This window comes from Dipodomys ordii, unplaced genomic scaffold (assembly GCF_000151885.1).
Source record: "Dipodomys ordii isolate 6190 unplaced genomic scaffold, Dord_2.0 Scaffold24, whole genome shotgun sequence".
Taxonomy (NCBI): Eukaryota; Metazoa; Chordata; class Mammalia; order Rodentia; family Heteromyidae; genus Dipodomys; species Dipodomys ordii.
The window spans coordinates 14360300-14381104 of NW_012267240.1; the positions used below are offsets into that span (position 1 = coordinate 14360300).

The 20805-nt window shown below is 40.7% G+C and overlaps 1 protein-coding gene across 1 annotated transcript in view; it reads left to right on the forward strand.

Moving 5' to 3' along the window:
- Window positions 1–20805, forward strand: part of Cubn (cubilin (intrinsic factor-cobalamin receptor)) — a 250702-nt gene that overhangs the window by 41991 nt on the left and 187906 nt on the right. Inside the window, exons 10-17 of the mRNA XM_013014602.1 lie at window positions 1328–1423; window positions 3485–3603; window positions 4471–4657; window positions 5606–5718; window positions 8653–8887; window positions 13342–13523; window positions 17115–17277; window positions 18439–18629. Coding sequence (XP_012870056.1) covers window positions 1328–1423; window positions 3485–3603; window positions 4471–4657; window positions 5606–5718; window positions 8653–8887; window positions 13342–13523; window positions 17115–17277; window positions 18439–18629 — 1286 coding nt within the window. The remainder of the gene's footprint in view (window positions 1–1327; window positions 1424–3484; window positions 3604–4470; window positions 4658–5605; window positions 5719–8652; window positions 8888–13341; window positions 13524–17114; window positions 17278–18438; window positions 18630–20805) is intronic.

The window sequence follows — 20805 nt, forward strand, 5'->3', positions numbered from 1 at the left end:
TAGATCAAAGTCAGCCTGGGCAGGAAAAGTTCATGAGACTCTTATTTGCAATTAACCACCAGAAAACTAGAAGTGGCACTGTGCCTCAAGTGGTAGAGTGCTTGCCTTGACCAAAGAGCTCATGGGCAGCACTCCGGTCCAGAGTTCAAGCCCCAGGACTGACAAAAAAGCAAACAACAACAACGACAACAACAACTAGAAACCCCAAACCAGTCAAAATCCAACAGTACACAAGCCCCTTCATACTGTGAGATGGCCACTGAGATACAGCATTTGAAAATTCTTCTGTGTGAATTACAGATCAATGGCTCTATTGTTCTCATACATAATTTATTATATAATGCACTCATTAGATATTTTACAGATAAAGTTTACCAAATCACATGCATATAATGTATTGTTGTTTCCTTTTTTTTCTGGAAAGAAGTCATTTATGCTTATTGAATTAGTATCCAAGAAGTACAGAGATGTCGGTCGTGGGGCTTGAGCTCTGGGCCTGGGCGCTGTCCCTCAGCTCTTCAGCTCAAGGCGAGCGCTCTACCACTTGATCTACAGCGCCACTTCCGGTTTTCTGGTGGTTTATTGGAGATAGGAGTCTCACGGTCTCTCCTGCCCGGGCTGGCTTTGAACCGTGATCCTCAGATCTCAGCCTCCTGAGTAGCTAGGATTACAGGCGTGAGCCACCAGTGCCCGGCTCTTACATGTTTTAAGAACATGAAGCAATAGTAGTTCAGACTTTTGCATTAATTTACTAATAAGAATATCAAAGTTGGGCTGGGAAGGTGGCTCAGTGGTAGAGTGCTTGCCTTGCATGCCTGAGGCCCTGGGTTCGATTCCTCAGCACCACATAAGCAAAAAGAAAAAAACCGGAAGTGGCGTTGTGGCGCAAGTGGTAGAGCGTTAGCCTTGAGCTGAAGAACTGAGGGACAGCGCCCAAGCCCAGAGTTCAGGCCCCATGAACAGATCAAAAACCAAAACAAAATAAGAATATCAAAGTTGCTGAAATTAACAAACATCAACTTTTTTAGTATTCTTAGTTTCTATTATATATATATATATATATATATATTTCTAAGGCATATGTTTAGCATATGTTTAACATATTAAGTTAGAAACAAGTCAGAATATATTATTTTTGGAGTCAGGTTGCTAATACTTGTTGCTCTGTCCTCAGTGATAACATTTTATTTGTTTATAAACCTATGCTACGTCTTCTGTTTCGATGACTACTTCGTGGCCCGCTTCATGGAATCTGAAGCTCAGATTGACATTCTCTTTCTCCTACACCCTTGACATTCACTCCCCATCCCCATTCTGCTTTGACCAGGCTACAAGGGCAATGGAAAAGTATGTACTCCCATCGACATCTGCCTGGTCAATAATGGAGGCTGCCATCCACAAGCATCTTGCTCCTCATCTCTAGGTAATGACTCGCCTCATTCTTTGGTCTTGGGTATTTTATTTTATTTGTTTATTTTTGCAGGTCACAGGGCCTCGGTTCTGTCCTTGAGCCTCTCTGTTCTCAAGGTTGATGCTCTACCACTTGAGACACAGCACCACTTCTGACTTTTTCTGGGTTTTTTTTTTTTTGGTCCTGTGGAGTGGAACCCAGGGCTTCATGCATGCTAGTATGCAAGCACTCTACCACTAAGCCTCATTCCCAGCCTTGGTCCTCTAAAACAATTCCACATTGTAACCCCAAAATATCTGGCCTACACATTCTTATTTTTACCCTCAAATGAAAAATTAATTCATATCATGAAAACTAATTTTTTTTTGTCTGTCGTGAAGCCTGAACTCTGGGCTGGGTGCTGTCCCTCAAGGACAGTCAAGGCTAGTGCTCTACCATGTGAGTCACAGCACCACTTCGGGCTTTTTCTGCTTATGTGGTGCTAAGGAATCAAACCCAGTGCTTATGCATGCAAGGCAACACTACCACTGAGCCACCCTCGCAGCCTCATGAAACCTATTTTCTTGGATATTTTTTAAAATGCTAGGCACAGTGGCTTCCCATCTGCAATCCCAGCTACTCATCAGTCAGTGATTGGTGGAGCATGGGCTGAATAGTCAGGTTGTTAATGGAGTAAGCTAGAACAAAATCTCTAAAGAAAAACAAACAAACAAAGGATTGACTAAAGCAGTAGAGCACTTGCCTAGTGAACATAAGGCTCCAAATTCAGTGCCCACTAATTGAAAATGGAAATTACACTAGGCTACATTCTTTTGTGATTTTCTTGGACTTAGGATTTCCCAAGACAATTAAGCCAGTTAATTAATGACTGAATTCTAGCCAATAAGAAGGTGAAAAGAAATAGGAGGAAATGCCACCCCTTTTCCTGAGCCACATGGTAACGCTGCTGCTGGTGAAGGCTGAAAGTATAATCATTGTTTCAGGTATATTGAATCTAGCTGAAATAGTTAATAGTAAAGACAGGAAAAGTGCATCTTGGGTGATTCAGTGTCTGCAATGCTGCGTAACAGAGATTCCATGTTTTAAAATTTCTCTGTAGTGACAGATATTAAGTCTCTGGACATTGTTTAGTGAAATTTTCTAAACAACCGGAATGAGGACCATTTCTAAACAGAGTGAAATCCTAGATGCTCTTACACTATCTATTTTGTTCATATCCTACCCAATAACAGATGTGAATTTGTGTCTAGGAAGATTTAAACATTTTAAATTCTATTTGATCCAGTCTTTCTCAACCCATTTCGATTGTCATTGTTTTAACTTTATAGCAGGACCATGAGCAGCTCATAAGAAGTGTGGGAGAAATTTTGGTGCTGTCATTTTCTTGATGCTTGTTTATGTTACTGCTCCTATTTATCCAATCTACAGTTGCATTTGCAAAATTCCTGTCACGTTTCAAGTTCATTTCATGGTGGCTGACCTAGTTAAAGCTGTCAAGACACAGCCTATACTGCCCACATAAACGAGACCATGTGAATTGCCCACTTAGGTCCAACTCCTGTGCTTGCCCACCAAGGGTTCCTTGTTTTGTCCATGTTCTAGCTGTGTGTGCTTGCTCAAGACAACATCTCTGCTGTGCTCTGAATTCAAAAGGTATAAATGGTGACAACAGCAGATGTTGTAAGGAGCTAAGACAGTCTATGTATGGGTAGACCACAGTGCTTGTAACAGACATATTATGAGAATCAGATACATTATAAGAATCCTCTTTATCTGATAACCTTTGCATGATGTAGAATTCCCATTTCCCTTCTGGCATATCGCATGGCACCACTAGTGCCCATTCATTTACAGAATATTAGAAATATTGAATGCCCTTCTTTTAAGATAAAAATGAGAAAATAAAGATGTCAGCATTTTCTGCTTGTACCTTGTCTTCTCTACCCATAGATAGGTATAAATTTTCCATTGGTGGACTGTTCTTTAGGCACCAGAACCTGAGTTTACTAATGGCCCTTTGCTTATCCTGAGAAGGATTCCTATATTTATGCTTGCATTTTTCTTTCTGAACAGGGTCCTTACCTCTCTGTACCTGTTTGCCTGGATATACAGGAAATGGTTATGGGCTGAATGGTTGCGTGCTTCTCAGTGGTCATTGCTCTGGCCACCCCTGCCTACATGGACAATGCACAGTGAGACTTCTGTTCTTTTTAGGGGAAATGAATATTTATGAGTAATTTTAGTTCTTGCATCTACAAAATACATTTTATATAATTAAAATTTATGGTAAAAGATTGATGAATAACTCACAGATAAAGGTAGGTAGTAGTTTAGTTCTCAGGAAAAATCAATTCTATCTTTCTTTCTTTTATTTTTTGGTTGGTCATGGGGCTTGAACTCAGCATCTGGGTACTGTCTCTGAGATCTTTCATTCAAGGCCAGCTCTCTACCACTTGGAGCTTTGTGCCACAGCTCCATTTCCAGTTTTCTGGTGGTTAATTGGAAGTCTCACCTCCGGGCTGGCTTTTAGCCTTGATTCTCAGATCTCAACTTCATGAGTAACTAGGATTACAGCCTTACCCTGGCTCAGTTTTTTTTTTTTGGTCGGTTGTGGGGCTTGAACTCTGGGCTTGGGCGCTGTCCCTCAGTTCTTCAGCTCAAGGCGAGCGCGCTACCACTTGAGCTACAGTGCCACTTCTGGTTTTCTGGTGGTTTATTGGAGATAGGAGTCTCACGGTCTTTCCTACCTGGGCTGGCTTTGAACTGTGATCTCAGATCTCAGCCTCCTGAGTAGCTAGGATTACAGGCGTGAGCCACCAGCGCCCGGCCTTTTTCTTTTTAAAAATTTACTGCAGTGATTTACAAAATAGTAAACTAAGCTTACAGTTTGATCTGAGTAAGTTATATTTAATGATTATCATTAAATTAGTAAATTTGACTACTGGAAAATACTTAATATAATACAGCTCCTGTTAGGTTACTTTTCATCCTTATTTGGGTTGGTTCTCTTGTTTCCTGTTCATTTGTTTTATGGTATTCTGTTTTTATGTTCTCTACAGGAAACAGTCACAGGCTATCTTTGCAAGTGTGAACCAGGCTGGGCTGGTGCCAACTGCTCAGAAAACATCAATGAGTGTGCAAGCAACCCCTGTTTGAATGGAGGAACTTGTGTAGATGGCATTAATTCCTTCAGCTGTGAGTGTACGAGTTCCTGGACTGGAGATCACTGTCAGACTGCCCAGCAAGGTATGGTCAGCATTTCTTATCCCCCAGATAGCTAGCTACTGCTCAGAAGTGTTATCCTTTAATGAGTCCTTCTGCGGACATTCCACTCCTACTTGCCTCCTGGGTCCATTGCTCAAATGTACAGAATGACCTTTCCTTGTAGAAATGGCATAGAAATCTATAAGGTAGGTATTTATGAACCTCAATTCAAGTCAGAAGAATTTTTCTTCAAAAGAAGTAAATTCCTTGCTAGCATTGTCTCTTGTGGTTTTCTACTTTGTGTAGAACAGGTATTGAATGTCTCTTAATCATGCCTCTCTCTTGCTCTGGAATATTCACTGGCTTCTCATCATTACCTGTGATAGTTGGGGATTGCCTTTCAGTTATCTTCTGATGCAAGCCAGACATTTTTCTTTCTCTGCCTGACTGGTGCCATGAACATTCACTGTGTTCTTGTGTTTGGGATAATTTTCCCAAGAACCTCCCCAAATTCTCTCCTTGTTTCCCCATCCAGGTGTGGCTATTCTTACTTTACATCCAAATGGCCTCCATAAAGTCTCTTCTGGCTACTCTACCAGTCACTTAGTACTCCTGATTCATAATCAATACATTTCTTGAGATGTTACCATGTATTTAGGAAAATGGTAAACGCTTTGAGAAAATGGGGGGCAGGAAACACTGTCTCCTTTTATTCCCCACACACCTTCTAGTGGAAAAACAAGATGAACACAATACAGCTGAACTAAAGCTGTGAACTAAGTTGTGTGAGATGAAGTCAAGTTTCAGATCAGGGTAGAGGATGGGAGAATAAATTCAAGAAAAGCTTGTGGTGAAGGTGATTGCTTAACAGTTGAAATTGGAGTCAGTGGTAGGATTTGGTTAGGTATCAACAGAGGAGGACACAGAGGTGGGAATGGAAGACAAGAGTTGTGTAGCCTCTTCCTTATTTCTTCCTGTTTTCCCTTGCAGTTTGTGGAGGGTCCCTTTCAGAGCCGAATGGGAGCATCAGCTATACTGCTCTCGACACTCAATATGTGGGTGATGTTAACTGCTTCTGGGTTATCCGAACTGAAGTGGGAAAGGTAATGTAGCAACCATGGCCCCAGTGGAGATGTCCTATGTATATTTCAATAAGGATATGTGTGTGCACATGAGTACATATCATAATTAAGCTAGTGTGTGTTCAGTATTTACTAAATGTCCACCTTTGGGTTAGGTATTTTGCCTACCTTTAAAAAAATCTTACATTAATTTTTCAAAATAAGTAGTCCTATGTGCATTTTATAGATTAAATAATAGAAACTAGAAGTTACATTGAGTTTTTTTGTTTTGTTTTTTTTTTTTTTTTGGGTCCAGTCGTGGGGCCTGAACTCTGGGCCTGGGCACTGTCCCTCAGCTCTTCAGCTCAAGGCTAGCGCTCTACCATTTGCCACAGCACCACTTCTGGCTTTTTTCTTTTTGCTTATGTGGTGCTGAGGAATCAAACCCAGGGCCTCATGCATGCAAAGCAAGTGCTCTACCACTGAACTACCTTCTCAGCCCTTGAGTTTTTGTTTTTAAGCACCATTTAATTTGTAATTGAAGTAGTTGAATCTCAATTTCAAGTCTGCTTCCCAAGCCATACACTGTCTGCTGATGAATGGTTATCTTCTTTGATTGGCTGACAGCAAGCTAGTAGTTAACTGGTAAAGTCCTGCTGTTACTGAGAAAGTAGTGTTTGAAGATCATCAAGATTTTAATCTTAGCCGGGTGCCCGTGGCTCATGCCTGTAATCCTAGCTACTCAGGAGGCTGAGATCTGAGGATTGAGGTTCAAAGCCAGCTCCGGCAGGAAAATCCATGAGACTCATCTCTTAAGCCATTCTTTTTCAATAAACCACTAGAAAACTGGAAGTGGCTCTGTGGTTCAAGTGGTAGAGCGCTCACCTTGAGTTGAAGAATGCAGGGACAGCACCCAAGCCCAGAGTTCAAGCCCCATGACCGACCAAAAAAAAATATTTTTAATCTTCTCAGCATTACACAAAATTGGTGACTTGGTATTGGGAGGGTTTATCAAATGTCTCAGGGTCAGGTATGTACATAGTTCATGTACAATGGAGGAAACTGTCAGGCAGAAAGAAAAGTTATCCAGGTATGGTAGCTTGTACATGATATGAAGGACCCAACTATAAGACCCCAGAAGTTTGTGCCTCTTATCTGTGATACAATTACTTTTAATGTCGAGATGGAGCTGAGTACTAGTAATCCTAGATACTCAGGAGGCTGTGATCTGAGGATCAGAGTTGGAAACTAGCCAGGCCATGAGACTCCCTTTTTTTTTTTTTGGTCAGTCATGGGTTTTGAACTCTGGGGCTGGGTGCTGATCCTGAGCTCTTCAGTCACAGCACTTCTGATTTTCTGGTGGTTAGTTGGAGATAAAGTCTCACAGATGTTCCTGCCCAGGCTGGCTTTGAACTGTGATTTTCAGATCTCAGTTTCCTGAGTAACCAGGATTACAGGTGTAAACCATTGGCAAGAGACTCTTATCTCCAGTTAATCACAGAAAAAGACAGAAGTGGTGCTGTGGCTAAAGCGGTGGAGCACTTGCTTGGGGGGGGGAGTAAAAAAAAGTTTAGGGACAGTACCCAGGCCTAGAATTTGAGCCCCAGGACTAGCAAAAAAAAAAAAATTGAAATGGGAGCCATTGGGTTTCAGTGCTTTCATTCCTTACATGACCTACTCAGTATTCTACATATTTGTTTCTCAACCAGCCCCTATATTCATTCAAATAAAGTGGCCTATTTGAGTAGATATTTTCTCTTGAAATCCTATTAATTTCTTCTAGCCAAGTAATACTACAAAAGACATTGTACAAGTGCCAGCAAAATGTTGCTTTCCCTTGAGGAGGGTGGGAAGGGCTCTTGGCATCTGTTAAGCGCACAATGGAATAAATTCCAAGAGAAATTTCCCAGTGGGCATGTTGTATGAATTTCCTTCCTTCCATTTAGCTTTCACGAATTCTGCTTCCTAACATTGAAAACAGTTTCCAAGAAAAAAGTTCTTGTGTGAAAAACTTTCAATGTGTTTATTATCAATTTGTTAGGGAAATTACCTTGTTTTTCCTGGGATTGTATCTTCTCCCCACCATTTTATCTATCTATCTTTCTGTCTGTCTGTCTGTCTGTGTCTGTCTGTCTATCCATCGATCTATTTATCTATATCTATCCATCCATCCACACATATATCTACATCTATTTTATGCATATATAATAAATAGCATTTCAGTGTCTTCAAGGACTGTAAATTTTGATATTAATTGGAATTTTGTAATGGCAATTTTTAGGTTTTGTATTTGATGGTACTGGGGTGGTATTCACATTCTCTCTCTTGCCAGGCAGGTGATCTACCTCTTGAACCACATGCTCAGCCAATTTTTGCTTTAGTTACTTTTCAAAAAAGATTTCTGAATGGGGCTGGATTCAGACTTTGATCCCTTGACCTCTCTCTTCTGTGTAGATAGGATTAGACACATGCACCACTATACCTAGTTTATTTATTTGTAAAGATGGTGTCTTGATAATTTTATTTTGTCCAGGCTGGCCTTGAAGTATAATCTTTATGATCTCTGGTTCCCGTAAAGCTGAGATTACTTGGTGGTTGTAGCAATTAAAAATTATTATTATTAAGGTGATGTACAGAGGGGTTATGGTTTCATAAGTAAATTTCAAAATAAGTACATTTCTTTGGGGGGTGATGGTCACCCTTTCCTTCATTCTCTCCCAGTTTTTCCCTTCCATTCCCATCTCCAGCTTGTAGACTTCATTTTCAACATAGTGACCAGTGAGCACCACTGCTGCATTTGTTCACCCTGGTCTTAGCAGTGTTTCAAACACAAGTCTTTCCTACAAGATGTAGAATTGCTGCACACAATCCCTAGAATTGCTAGGGATCCGTAAGTATCGTCCTGTAGGAGTCCATTCTAGTTAGGGAACTAACATGGGGAATGGAAAATTAATACATCATGGCTTTGTGTTTTAGGTCCTGCGTATCACTTTCACATTTTTTGAATTGGAGCAAGCGAACAATTGTCCATATGAGTTCCTTCAGATTCACGACGGAGACTCCTCAGCAGCTTTTCCCCTTGGAAGGTTCTGTGGTTACCAGCGCCCACAGGATGTTCTCAGCAGCGACAATGCGCTCTACCTCCACCTCTCTTCTGACCATCTGAGAAACGGGAGGGGCTTCACACTGAGATGGGAAACGGAGCAGCCAGGTACATGCATGTGCAGAGAAGCTAAACCCCAGGAGCTCATGATGCTCTCCCAGTGATGTTCTGAATGATACGGAGGGAGCCACAGATGGTACTCATTTCAATACCACATAAACCTGAAAATGGATTGGATCTCATTTTATGTTTTAAAGCTAACAAATGAGAATATGTTGGAAGGCACCAGTGGCCCATGTCTGTAATCCTAGCAACTCAGGAGGCTGAGATCTGAGGGATGCAGGTTCGAAGTGAGCTCAGTCAGAAAAGTTCACATGGCTTTATCTCCAATTAACCAGCAAAATGCTAGGCTGGAGACATGGCTGAAGTAAAGAGTTACCCCTCCCTAGTAACTCCTGTTCCCGGTGGCAAAGTTTTGCTGGAATGTGGCTTGGTGAGAAGGTCTCCTGGAATGTGGCTTTGGGGCAGAATTGGTGGGACTAGCTGAATGGATAACAGAAAGCCCGCAAGGTAGAAATTGCATACCTGTCCTGGAGTTAAATTGCATACCTGTCCTGTCACCCCTGACTGACCTTCGACTTTCAGATGAATGACCTGATTCTGTGTGTGTGTGTGTGTGTGTGTGTGTGTGTGTGTAACCAGCTTGTATAAAACCCAGGGTTTACCCTTCCCCACAAACCAAACTTCTTTTTGGCACTGGCCAGGTTTGAGTGCCTAGCAATCAACTCCTTTATTCTCTCTTAAAAATAGTGGTAGAGTGTCAGCTATGCAAAAATAGGCCAAAAAAAGCACCAGGCCCTAAATTCAAGCCCTGATATCAGCATATATATATAATATATGTATATTATATATATATAATATATGTAATTTGTTGGTTGTGGGGTTTGAACTCTGGGCCTGTGCACTGTCCCCGAGGTATTCAGCTCAAGGCAAGCACTCTGTCACTTGAGCCACAGCGGCACTTCTGGTTTCCTGGTGGTTATTTGGAGATAAGAGTCTCAGACTTTCATGCCTGGGCTGGCTTTGAACGGCGATCCTCAGATCTCAGCCTTCTTTTTTTTATTGTGAAAATAACATACAGAGGGTTACAATTACATGGGCAAGGTAATGAGTGCATTTCTTATCAAGCATTGTTGCCTCCTCCTTTGTTTCCCCTTCCCATCCCTTCCCATCTCCCCCCTCCCCCAAAGTTGTAAAGTTCATTTTTGATATAACGTCTTGTACATCTCATTGTTGCAGTGGGTCCATCTGTATCCCTATTTAAAAATTTTATTTTTTCCCTTCCCCTCCACATATTATACCAACATCAAATTTAGTGAAAACATGGGTTATACCGTGGAGTAGTTAGGATTACAGGTGTTTGCCACCAGCATGCAACTACTCTTTTTTTGGGGGGGGGTGGTGGTCCGCTCGTGGGGCCTGAACTTTGGGCCTGGGCGCTGTCCTTCAGCTCTTCAGCTCAAGGCTAGCACTCTACCACTTGAGCCACAGCACCACTTTCTGTTTTTTTCTTTTTGCTTATGTGGTGATGAGTTGAACCCAGGGCCTCATGCATGCAAGGCAAGTGTTCTACCACTGAGCCACCTTCCCAGCCCTGATAATACTCATTCTTAGAAACCCTTTTAACTATAATGTTTTTATATATGAAAATTAGAGACAGCCCCACTGCATTTGCTATTAAGTCTGTGTATCTATTAGTGACATTTCTCATTCCTATCAGTTTCTTTGTTTAGTCTGATGCCACATTGGCTTGAAATCTTATAAGGAAAAAATCCTATGTTTACACACCCTATATTCTTTGCATATGCATGTATACATTTTGGACTTGACATTGCACTAAATCTGTCACCATCTTAGGAAGAAGTGATCTTTCAACAATGATCCTACATATCTGTTTCCATGGATTATGTTGATTTTTTGCTCAGCTTAGTTTCAAGATTCCTTGGCAATGGTTTATAGATTTCAGTGTTGAACTTCTCCATCTATCTTGACAGATGGATTTATAAATATTTAATGTTTTATACTATGTGAAATACTAACTTTCTAAAATTTAATTTTCTCTTTAATACTAGTATGTAGAAATATAATGCATTTTACTTGGATTATGGCCATATTGCTAAATTAATCAATTCAATTTTTTAAAGTTTTATTAAGGATTTCATGGAAAAAGATTGAAAGTAGGGAGAAGTAGAAAAAAAATGAGAAAAACATTTTCTGTTCCCAACACAGGAAATAGGTATTTTTTTTTCAAGTACTATTTACTAGAGTTTGGACTCAGGGCCATTTCTTTCTTTCTTTCTTTTTTTCTTTCTTTCTTCCTCTCTCCCTCCCTCCCTCCCTCCCTCCCTCCCTCTCTCTCTCTCTCTTTCTTTCTTTTTTTTTTTGTCATCCATGAGACTTAAAATCTGGGCCTGGGCGCTATCCCTCAGCTCTTCAGCTCAAGGCTAGCTCTCTACCACTTGAGCCACAGTGCCACTGCTGCTTTTCTGGTAGTTTATTGGAGAGCAGAGTCTCATGGACTTTCCTGCCCGGGCTGGTTTTGAACAGTGATTCTCAGCTCTCAGCCTCCTGAGTATCTAGGCTTATAGGCGTGAGCCACCAGTTCCTGACTTCAGGACCATATACTTTCTAGGCAGGTACTCTATTGCTTGAGCCACACACCCATCCTTTTTTGTTTTCATTGTTTTTCTTTTCTTTCTTTTTTTTTTGGGTCGTGGGGCCTGAACGCTGTCCCTCAGCTCTTCAGCTCAAGGCTAGCACTCTACCACTTGAGTCACAGCACCACTTCTGGCTTTTTTTTTTTTTCTGCTTATGTGGTGCTGAGGAATCGAACCCAGGGCCTCATGTATGCAAGGCAAGCACTCTACCACTGAGCCACCTTCCCAGCCCTGTTTTCATTGTTTTTCAAAAAGGGTCTTCAGTGTTTGCCTCAGCTGGTCTGGATCACAATCTTTCTATTTACTCTTTCTGATACATGCTTCCCAATTAGCTAGGATTACTGATGTGAGTCTCCATGCCCAGCTGTTTCCATTTATCGCTCTTATTGTTGTTGTTTTGTTTTTCTGCAAGTCCTGGGTTTGAACTCAGGGCCTGGACACTGTACCTGAAGGCTGTGCTCAAGGCTAGCACTCTACCATCTGAGCCACAGTGCTACTTCTGGCCTTTTCTATTTATGTGGTACTGAGGAATTGAACTCAGGCCTTCATGCATGCTAGGCAAGCACTTTACTACTAAGCCATATTCCCAGGCCTTCATGCATGCTAGGCAAGCACTCTACCACTAAGCCATATTCCCAGCCTATCACTGTTATTCTTTTCTTTAACTTATTGCTCCAGATTAAGCCTCCACTACAAAGCTAAGTACAAGTGATGGGTAGAGATGTCCAATAGTATATCACTGAATACTTGTTAACTATAAGATTTTGTAGACAAGTTTGATTATATCAAAAGTATTCTTTCCTCTTCTAGTTAATATTGATATGGAGAAAAATTACAAATTCAGTGTTATACAACATTAATCATCTTGTTTTGTTTCTGGTTTTATGGCCCAGAAATTTGGGAAAGTCCTACATGACTTGGCATGGACAAGTAGAGAATATTTCTTTTATGCTTCCTTTACTGGTTTTGTAAGTCTTGTTTAGAAGTTATTAATGATGATAGGTCAAATTTATCCTTCTTCATTTGTTTTCTGATGTTTGTCAATGGATTAGAGGTTTCCTACATTTACTCTTTGCTTTCACATGAAGATCATCCAAGACATGCAGAATAAATAATTGATGTACAAGAAGGGTTACAGTTTCATAAGTCAGATAGAGCACATTTCCTATTGGAGATGGTCACCCTTCCCTCTCTCTCCCAGTTTTCCCCTACTGTCCTCACCCACAAGTTGTGTAGTTCATTTTCAACATAGTGTTTAGTGAGTACCACTGCTACACTTGTTCACCCTTTGTCCCTCCATTTCTTCTTAATTTTCCAGGATATATACTGGATACCTATTTGTATTTTCCCATTCTTCTTTTCATTCATCTACTCCTTTCCCCTCACCCTACCTCACCCCTTTTGAGTACCTACTTCCCTGGTGATTTCTTTTATTGAATTTTGATTTTTGTTTCTCTGGGAACTTAAACTCAGGTCTCCCTGGAGTCTACATTATTTACACTTACATACCACCCGACGTATTTATGAGTTTGTTAGCTAAATGTAGCTTCCACATATGAAAGAAAACATGGGATTTTTGTCTCTCTGGGCATGACTTATTTTATTTTACATAGCTGAGTATCTTCATTTATAAAATGATGACTTTTGTTAAGCAACCTTGTTAAATGAAAAATATGTAGTGTTTAGTATTTCAAAATAAAAATGAAGCAGGAAACTGAAAAGCTTGTTTAATTTATGAAGCTATCAAAACCATAGATTTTTGCCTATAGCAGGGTATGGTATTTCTATATGAATGATATGCAGATGTAGAGATGTTTTGTTTATGTTGTTTCCTCTTCTTTTTAGAGTGTGGAGGTATTCTGAATGGTACTTACGGTTCTATCAAGTCTCCCGGATATCCTGGGAACTACCCTCCAGGAAGAGATTGTGTTTGGCGCATCTTAACCAGCCCAGGCCTCCTGATAACATTTACTTTTGGGACCTTGAGCCTGGAAAGTCATGAGGATTGTAACAAAGACTACCTAGAGGTAAACAATTACGTTTATTTTGAAAGAACATGTCAGCACACTGAGATTTGATCATATTAATGGATGACCCAAATTTACTAGCAATAATTAGATGTGTTTCTCAAAAGCTAGCCAATATCTATGTTATTGCTAATTATCCTCAGTTTGGTTTTTATTTCAGAATGGAACAGACTATCTTGCCTTTTCCCCTGCACCTTCTTGGTAGTCTGGAAAGAGCAGAATTTATGATTCACTAAATAATAATCATTGCCTCCAATACATATTAGAATACTTCATTCACATCTTCAGTTGTACATACAGGTTTTGCCACAACTTGACTCTGGTGTTACATAAAGGAAATAGATTAATAGTGATTGTAGCCGGACGCCAGTGGCTCACGCCTGTAATCCTAGCTACTCAGGAGGCTCAAATCGTGGTTCAAAGCCAGCCTGGGCAGGAAAGTTTGTGCGACTAGGTTTTTTTTTTTGGGGGGGGGTGGTCTGGTCATGGGCCTGAACTCTGGGCCTTGGCGCTGTCCCTCAGCTCTTCAGCTCAAGACTAGTGCTCTACCACTTGAGCCACAGCGCCACTTCTGGCTTTTTTCATTTTGCTTATGTGGTGCTGAGGAATCAAACCCAGGGCCTCAAGCATGCAAGACAAGTGTTCTACCACTGAGCCACCTTCCCAGCCCAGTTTGTGAGACTCTGATATCCATTTAACCATCAGAAAACTGCAAGTGGCACTGTGTCTCAAGTGGTAAAGTGCTGAAGTGCTCAGGGATGGTGCCCAGGCCCAGAGTTCAAGCCCCATAACTGACAAGAAAAAAAAATAGTAATTTTGTTGGAATCTCAGGAAAATATTTTGAGAATTGTCATTTGGAGGAAAGTTGCCAGTCTGAGCCCCTCTTGACTCCCAAAGTGAAAGGTTAGAACATAGAGCAGGGAAAATCCTTTTATATCTGATGCCATATGCATAATGATACATAAAAATAATGCTCTCCCAGGGCTGGGAAAATGGCTTAGTAGTAGAGTGCTTGCCTAGCATGCATGAAGCCCTGGTTTGATTTCTCAGTACCACATGCAGAGAAAAAGCTGGAAGTGGTACTGTGGCTCAAGTGGTAGAGTGCTAGCCTTGAGCAAAAGAAGGGATAGTACTCAGGCCCTGAGTTCAAGCCCCAGAACTGGCAAAAACAAAATAATGCTCTCCTTTTGTTGACAGAAAATATCATTGAGGAGAATGATTGTTCTTGATATATTTGTGGTTACCATAAGTCTCAGTGCATCATAGGAGTGCTAAAAAGACAATAAGCTCTTCTGATTCCCATTAGAGAAGGAAAGCGTGCTGTGGAATTATTCATAAAGGATTGAAGGATGCAGCTGTCAAGCAGGGTCTCCACAAGTTGAAATTATTAATATTTCAGTAGCGGTAATAATGGATTTTGAAACCTTTGGGAATGACTTTTCAATCTTCCAATTGTCTCTTCTTGGAAAAATTTAGCAAAATAACCTTTTAAATGTTGATAGTGAAAAGTGAGTTATCTTGAAACTCATATTCAGTAAATTCTATCAAGTTAAAATTTGCTTTTTTATTTCTATATATTAATATCTGGATATAAAGTGCCAATCATTCTGACAACATTCAAATGTCTCTCATTTCTCATCAAGCTACATTATTCAATGAACTAGTTAAATACAGGAATAAATGCTATCTTGTACTTTTGCTATTAACTGAGAAAAGTTATTAGAAGGAGGTGATCATATTAAAAACCTTCTTTAGTTCATTCAGTCTGGTTTTATTATGCAATATATTTAGGCTTTGCAATTAGAACAAAACTATAGAGACGTTCGTGATTATTATTAATTTTTTGTTTTTGTTTCTGTTTTTTTTTTTTTTGCCAGTCCTGGGCTTTGAACTCAGTGCCTAGGCACTGTCCCTGAGCTTCTTTTGTTCAAGGCTAGCATTATCACTTGAACCATAGGCCATTTCTGGCTTTTTCTGTTTATGTGGTACTGAGGAATTGAATCCAGGGCTTCATGAATGCTTAAGCATGCACTCTACCTCTAAGCCACATTATCAGCCCTTCATGTGATTATTAAATAAATGAAAGTCAATAATGAAAAATTCTTTCTTGTTGCCCAGTGCTGGTGGTTCATGCCTATAAAGCTACTTAGGAGGCTGAGATCTGAGGAAGCCAGCCTAGGCAGGAAAGGCTGTAAGACTTTTATCTCCAATTAACCACCAGAAAACTGGAAGTGGAGCTTGTCTAAAGTGGTAGAGCATTAACCTTGAGCTTAAGAACTGAGGGGACAGTGCCAGGCCCAAACTTTAAGCCCCATGACCGACCCCCCCCCCACCAAAAAGTAATTCTTATTGATGTTGTTTTTGTGCTAGTAGTGGGGCTTGAACTCAGGGCCTTGTGCAACTTGGGTGCTGGTGGCTCATGCCTATTATCTTAGCTACTCAGGAGGCTGAGATCTGAGGATTGTGGTTCAAAGCCGGTTGGGAAGGAAAGTCCATGAGACTCTTGTTTTTTTTTTTTCTGAACTCTGGGCCTGGGCGCTGTCCCTCAGCTCTTCAGCTCAAGGCTAGTGCTCTACCACTTGAGCCACAGCGCCACTTCCGGCTTTTTGCTTATGTGGTGCTGAGGAATCGAACCCAGAGCCTCAGGCATGCAAGGCAAGCTCTCTACCACTGAGCCACCTTCCCAGCCCTCCATGAGACTCTTATCTCCAGTTAACCACCAGAAAACCAGAAGTGTTGCTGTGGCTCAAGTGGTAGAGTACGAGCCTTGAGCTAAAGAGCTGAGGGATTGCACCCAGGAACAGTGTTCAAGCCCCACAACTGACCAAAAAAAAAAAATCTACAACTTTCTAAGATTTCTGCTGTTACTCTGTGGTTCTTTATTGGTATTGAAGTTGTACTTTTAAAATTTCATTCCACTCCTTAGGGCATCTTTGTTCTGTGTCTAATATGACTATACTTCCTTTTTTTCCACGATCCTCTTGAGCATCTAGACTGAATTGTGAATCTATTGAGATCACTAGAAGTTCCTTGTCAACTTCCTTTTCTATATATCCATCTTCTGTTAGATCAAAATGAATATCTGGGGGAGTAACACCTTAGAAATGAACCTCAGACAGCACTGTGATTAAGATCATGGGAGACTAAGAATGTGGTTTAGTGGTAGAGCGCTGGCTTAGCATGCATGAAGCCTGGGGTTTCATTCCTCAGTACCACATAAACAGAAAAAGCCAGAAGTGGTGCTGTGGCTCAAGTGGTAGCGTGCTAGCCTTGAGCAAAAGAAACTCAGGGACAGTGCCCAGTCCCTGAGTTCAAGCCCCAAGACTGACAAAATAAATCATGAGAAAAACCCAAAATATATGCCCAGCCTCAAAATTGTAATCCTGATAGTACGGACAGGCATCTGGTTGACTCAAGAAGGCCACGACTTTCAGGAAACTCAGCTGGTGTGTGTGTAGGACAAGGACACTTCTGAGAGACATCACTTTTCTATAATAGGTTTTCTGCAGTTCATCTACAAAACAACCTGTTGTTGTTGTTTTAATAGGACTTGGCCTCTTTGACTTGAATGACTCAACTCTTGTGTTTTAGATCCGAGATGGTCCTTTGCCTCAGGACCCAGTTCTTGGCAAATACTGTACCACTCTCTCTGTTCCACCACTCAAGACGACCGGTCCCTTTGCCAGAATTCATTTCCATTCTGACACCCAGATTAGCGACCAAGGCTTCCACATCACCTACCTGACATCACCTGGTAAGTAACCTGCCAATTGGGAGTTTGCATTTAGAAGGGCAATGCTATCTTTCTAGCTGTCTTCTATTAGACCCATGTCATGTGTGTTTATAAATATTTTTCTTATAACTCCAGATTCTTTTTAATCTTCTAGTACCCCATTAGTAAGACTAAAATGCCCCTTGGTCCCTAAAGAATGGAATCCACATTATGAGGCACCAAAAAACTAAGTCAGTTCCCTAGTGGTGTTTGATATTTTGCGGTAGGAGTGGTCATTGATGTCTAGAGATGTGTCTGACTTGACTGTTGGATCAAATCCAACTGCACAGAAGCTTGCTTCCAGAATGGCAGGGTCTTGGTCCGTGGAGCTCATTTCCAGTGAAATGCTGTTAGCTATGATTTCTTCAGTTGTCTTGATGCCTTAAAACCAACAAAAAACAAAACAAATGAAATGCTCTATGATTTCCATGTAAGAGATACAGAGAATTTTGTTCATGTAGTCCATAATCATGTTTTTAATGAAAATTTATAAGAACAATACTTATGAAGTCTCAGTATAAGGAAAACTATATAGTTACATATTTTATTTTGCTATGTTATTTTTGTATTAAATACAGTAAATCTTTTCAGAATAAATCAGAGCATTCATGTATTTTAAAAGTAATTTATAGAATAGAGCAGAACAGAAGAGAACATCTCTTTCTTTCTTTCTTTTTCTTTCTTCCTTTCTTTCTTTCTTTCTTTCTCCCTTCCTTCCTTCCTTCCTTCTTTCCGGGCCCTGTTGCTCTCCCTGAGCTCTTTAGTTCAAGGCTAGTACTGTACCACTTGAGCTACAGTGCCACTTCCAGTGTTTTTGGTGGTTAATTGGAGATAAGAGACTCACAGACTTTCCTTCACAGGCTGGCATCTAACCATGATCCTCAGACCTCAGCCTCCTAAGTAGCTAGGATTACAGGTGTGAGCCACCAGTGCCTGGCTCTACATCTATTTCTTTAGGCTTCAAGGATGCCTTACATATAATGTCAAACTAAAACTATCTCATAATGAGGAGCACAAGCCTAAGCAGGGTGAATAAAGTGGGTATGTGGTCTATTATTGTGTGCGCAAATTTCTCTAATACTAGATCCAAATGGGAGCCAGAGGAATGCCATCCGTGTGACCTTTCTTCTCCATTCTCTTTAGCCGATCTGCAATGTGGAGGGAGCTACACAAACCCAGAGGGCGAGATCCTCCTTTCTGACTTCTCTGGGCCTCTGGCCCATGGTGGTCAATGTATCTATATCATAACCCTGCCTCCAGGAGAGCAAATCGACCTCAATTTCACCCACGTGGAGCTGGAAGGCCAGAATGGATGCTCTCATAGTTACATCGAGGTAACTTTTTCTAATCAATTCTTAGAATTTCTTCATTAACATTTTCCTATTCTTCATAGTCTTCAAATGGTTTTTAGGCCAACAACATCAAGAGCTTGTTAAAAAAAAAAAAGCCATTTTATACTCTATCCTAGCCTTGCCTACCCATGGAGGTGTTTCTGACCGTGGAGGTTGGAATAATTCTAGAACCACTCTAGAACAGTGGTTCTAGAGAATTTGAAGTGAATCTCTAAAACAGATGTAAAGAAGGTAACACAAGAGATTGATCAGATCAAAAAATTCTTTGGTTCACTAAGTCCCAATTATCAAGGTGCATGCAGGTAAGTAAGGATAATAGGCTCTAATAACAGGCAAAAGATTTCAGAGTTTACCTGGGATACTTTCCTAATTGAGGGAATTCAACCTGGAGAAACTAGGAGATTTTCACACATGGCTCAGAAAGTCAGTGAGTCACTTGAAAGTGTGCGATGTCGCTTGTGTTAATATATTTAACCTCATTCATTCATTATCTCTGCTAGGTAGCTCACCTTCAGAACATGCTCACTTTGATTTTAGTTTGTAATGCTCATCATATGAGAATATCTAAAGCAATCAACAGGCTGCTTTTTGTTCATTGGTCCTGGCATTTCTTTTCTGCTTAATTATTGGTCAAGCCACAAATTAGAGTGGAGAGCAAGATAAGCAAACTACTCTTTGTTGGTCTCAATCATTTTTACATAAGCTCAGAGAATCATTTACAATTCTGTTTGCTCATGAGGGTCAGTTATTTGATTTTCCAGAAAAGTCTATATAAACTTCTGATCTGTGTCTTGAATTTAGACAGAGGAGACATAGAACTTTAATATGTAATCTGGGTTTTATAGAAGCACAGAACTGTTAACTATGCACATCTAATACCTTCAGTAATATGCTGATTGCTGCCAAGTTTGGTAATTTCTTTACCTAATTTTTATTTCATCATCACAAAACCATTATTATTCCCTCCTTTTTTGTGTGTGCTGGCCCTGGGACTTGAACTCAAGGCCAGGACACTACCCCTGAGCTTTATCACTCAAAGCTAATGCTCTACCACTATTCTGCTTTTTATGAGTAATTGGAGATAAGAGTCTTCTGGACTGATAAAGGGATCTTGAGAAATTAAGAATTATTGTGATGGGGGCTGAGAAGGTGGCTTAGTGGTAGAGCGCTTGCCTTACATGCCTGAGGCCCTGGGTTCGATTCCTGAGCACCACATAAGCAAAAAGAAAAAAGCCGGAAGTGGCGCTGTGTCTCAAGTGGTGGAGTGCTAGCCTTGAGCTGAAGAGCTGAGGGACAGCGTCCAGGCCCAGAGTTCAGGCCCCACGATCAGACCCCCCCCCCCCAAAAAAAAAGAATTATTGTGATGGGATGTATTGTTTTGCTAAGCAGTGATTTCATTTTTAAAAGTGTTACTTAAAAAGTGAAATGGTTAAGCAGAGGAATAAGAGATGTTTTTCTTGAGGTACTTTGGTGGTTCAAAGTAGAGGTGACTTTGACATTCACAAACTAAATTTAACCAGAGAAAGTGTGCTTTCTCACCCCAAATTTGAAAGAATGGGGAACTCAGAGCAATAGGGAAAACCCAAGAAGAACTTTTCTTCTGAGCATGAGTAGATGCACTCCAAAGAATCCTGGTTCTCATTTTGCCATTGCTTTCTTGCCAGGCAAGCATATTTTTTAGATGAAACTTAAGATCCCACTGCCTAATGTATAGGTTTCATATACAGTGTGGTTTGAAAGACATTCCTTTTGCTCAGTAAAAGAGAAACTCATAAGTGTACATTTGAGAATAAAATTTAAGTATGAAAAATTATGGGTTTCATGTTTTCAAGACCCTGAACTCGGCCTGGGTGCTGTCGCTCAACACTTCAGCTGTAAACTAGCGCTCTACCCCTTGAGCCTCAGCCCCACTTCTGGCTTTTTCTGCTTATGTGGTGTTGAGGAATCAAACCCAGGGGCTCATGCATGCAAGGCAAGCACTCTACCACTGAGCTACCTTCCCAGCCCCATAAGAACCATATTTCTTTAAAAGAAAAATCCTGCACAAGAGAAAGCAAACATTTGCATGGTATTTATCTTTTCCAGCTCAAGTTTTTCTTTTTTTTCTTTTTTTTGGTCCGGTCGTGGGACCTGAACTCTGGACCTGGGCGCTGTCCCT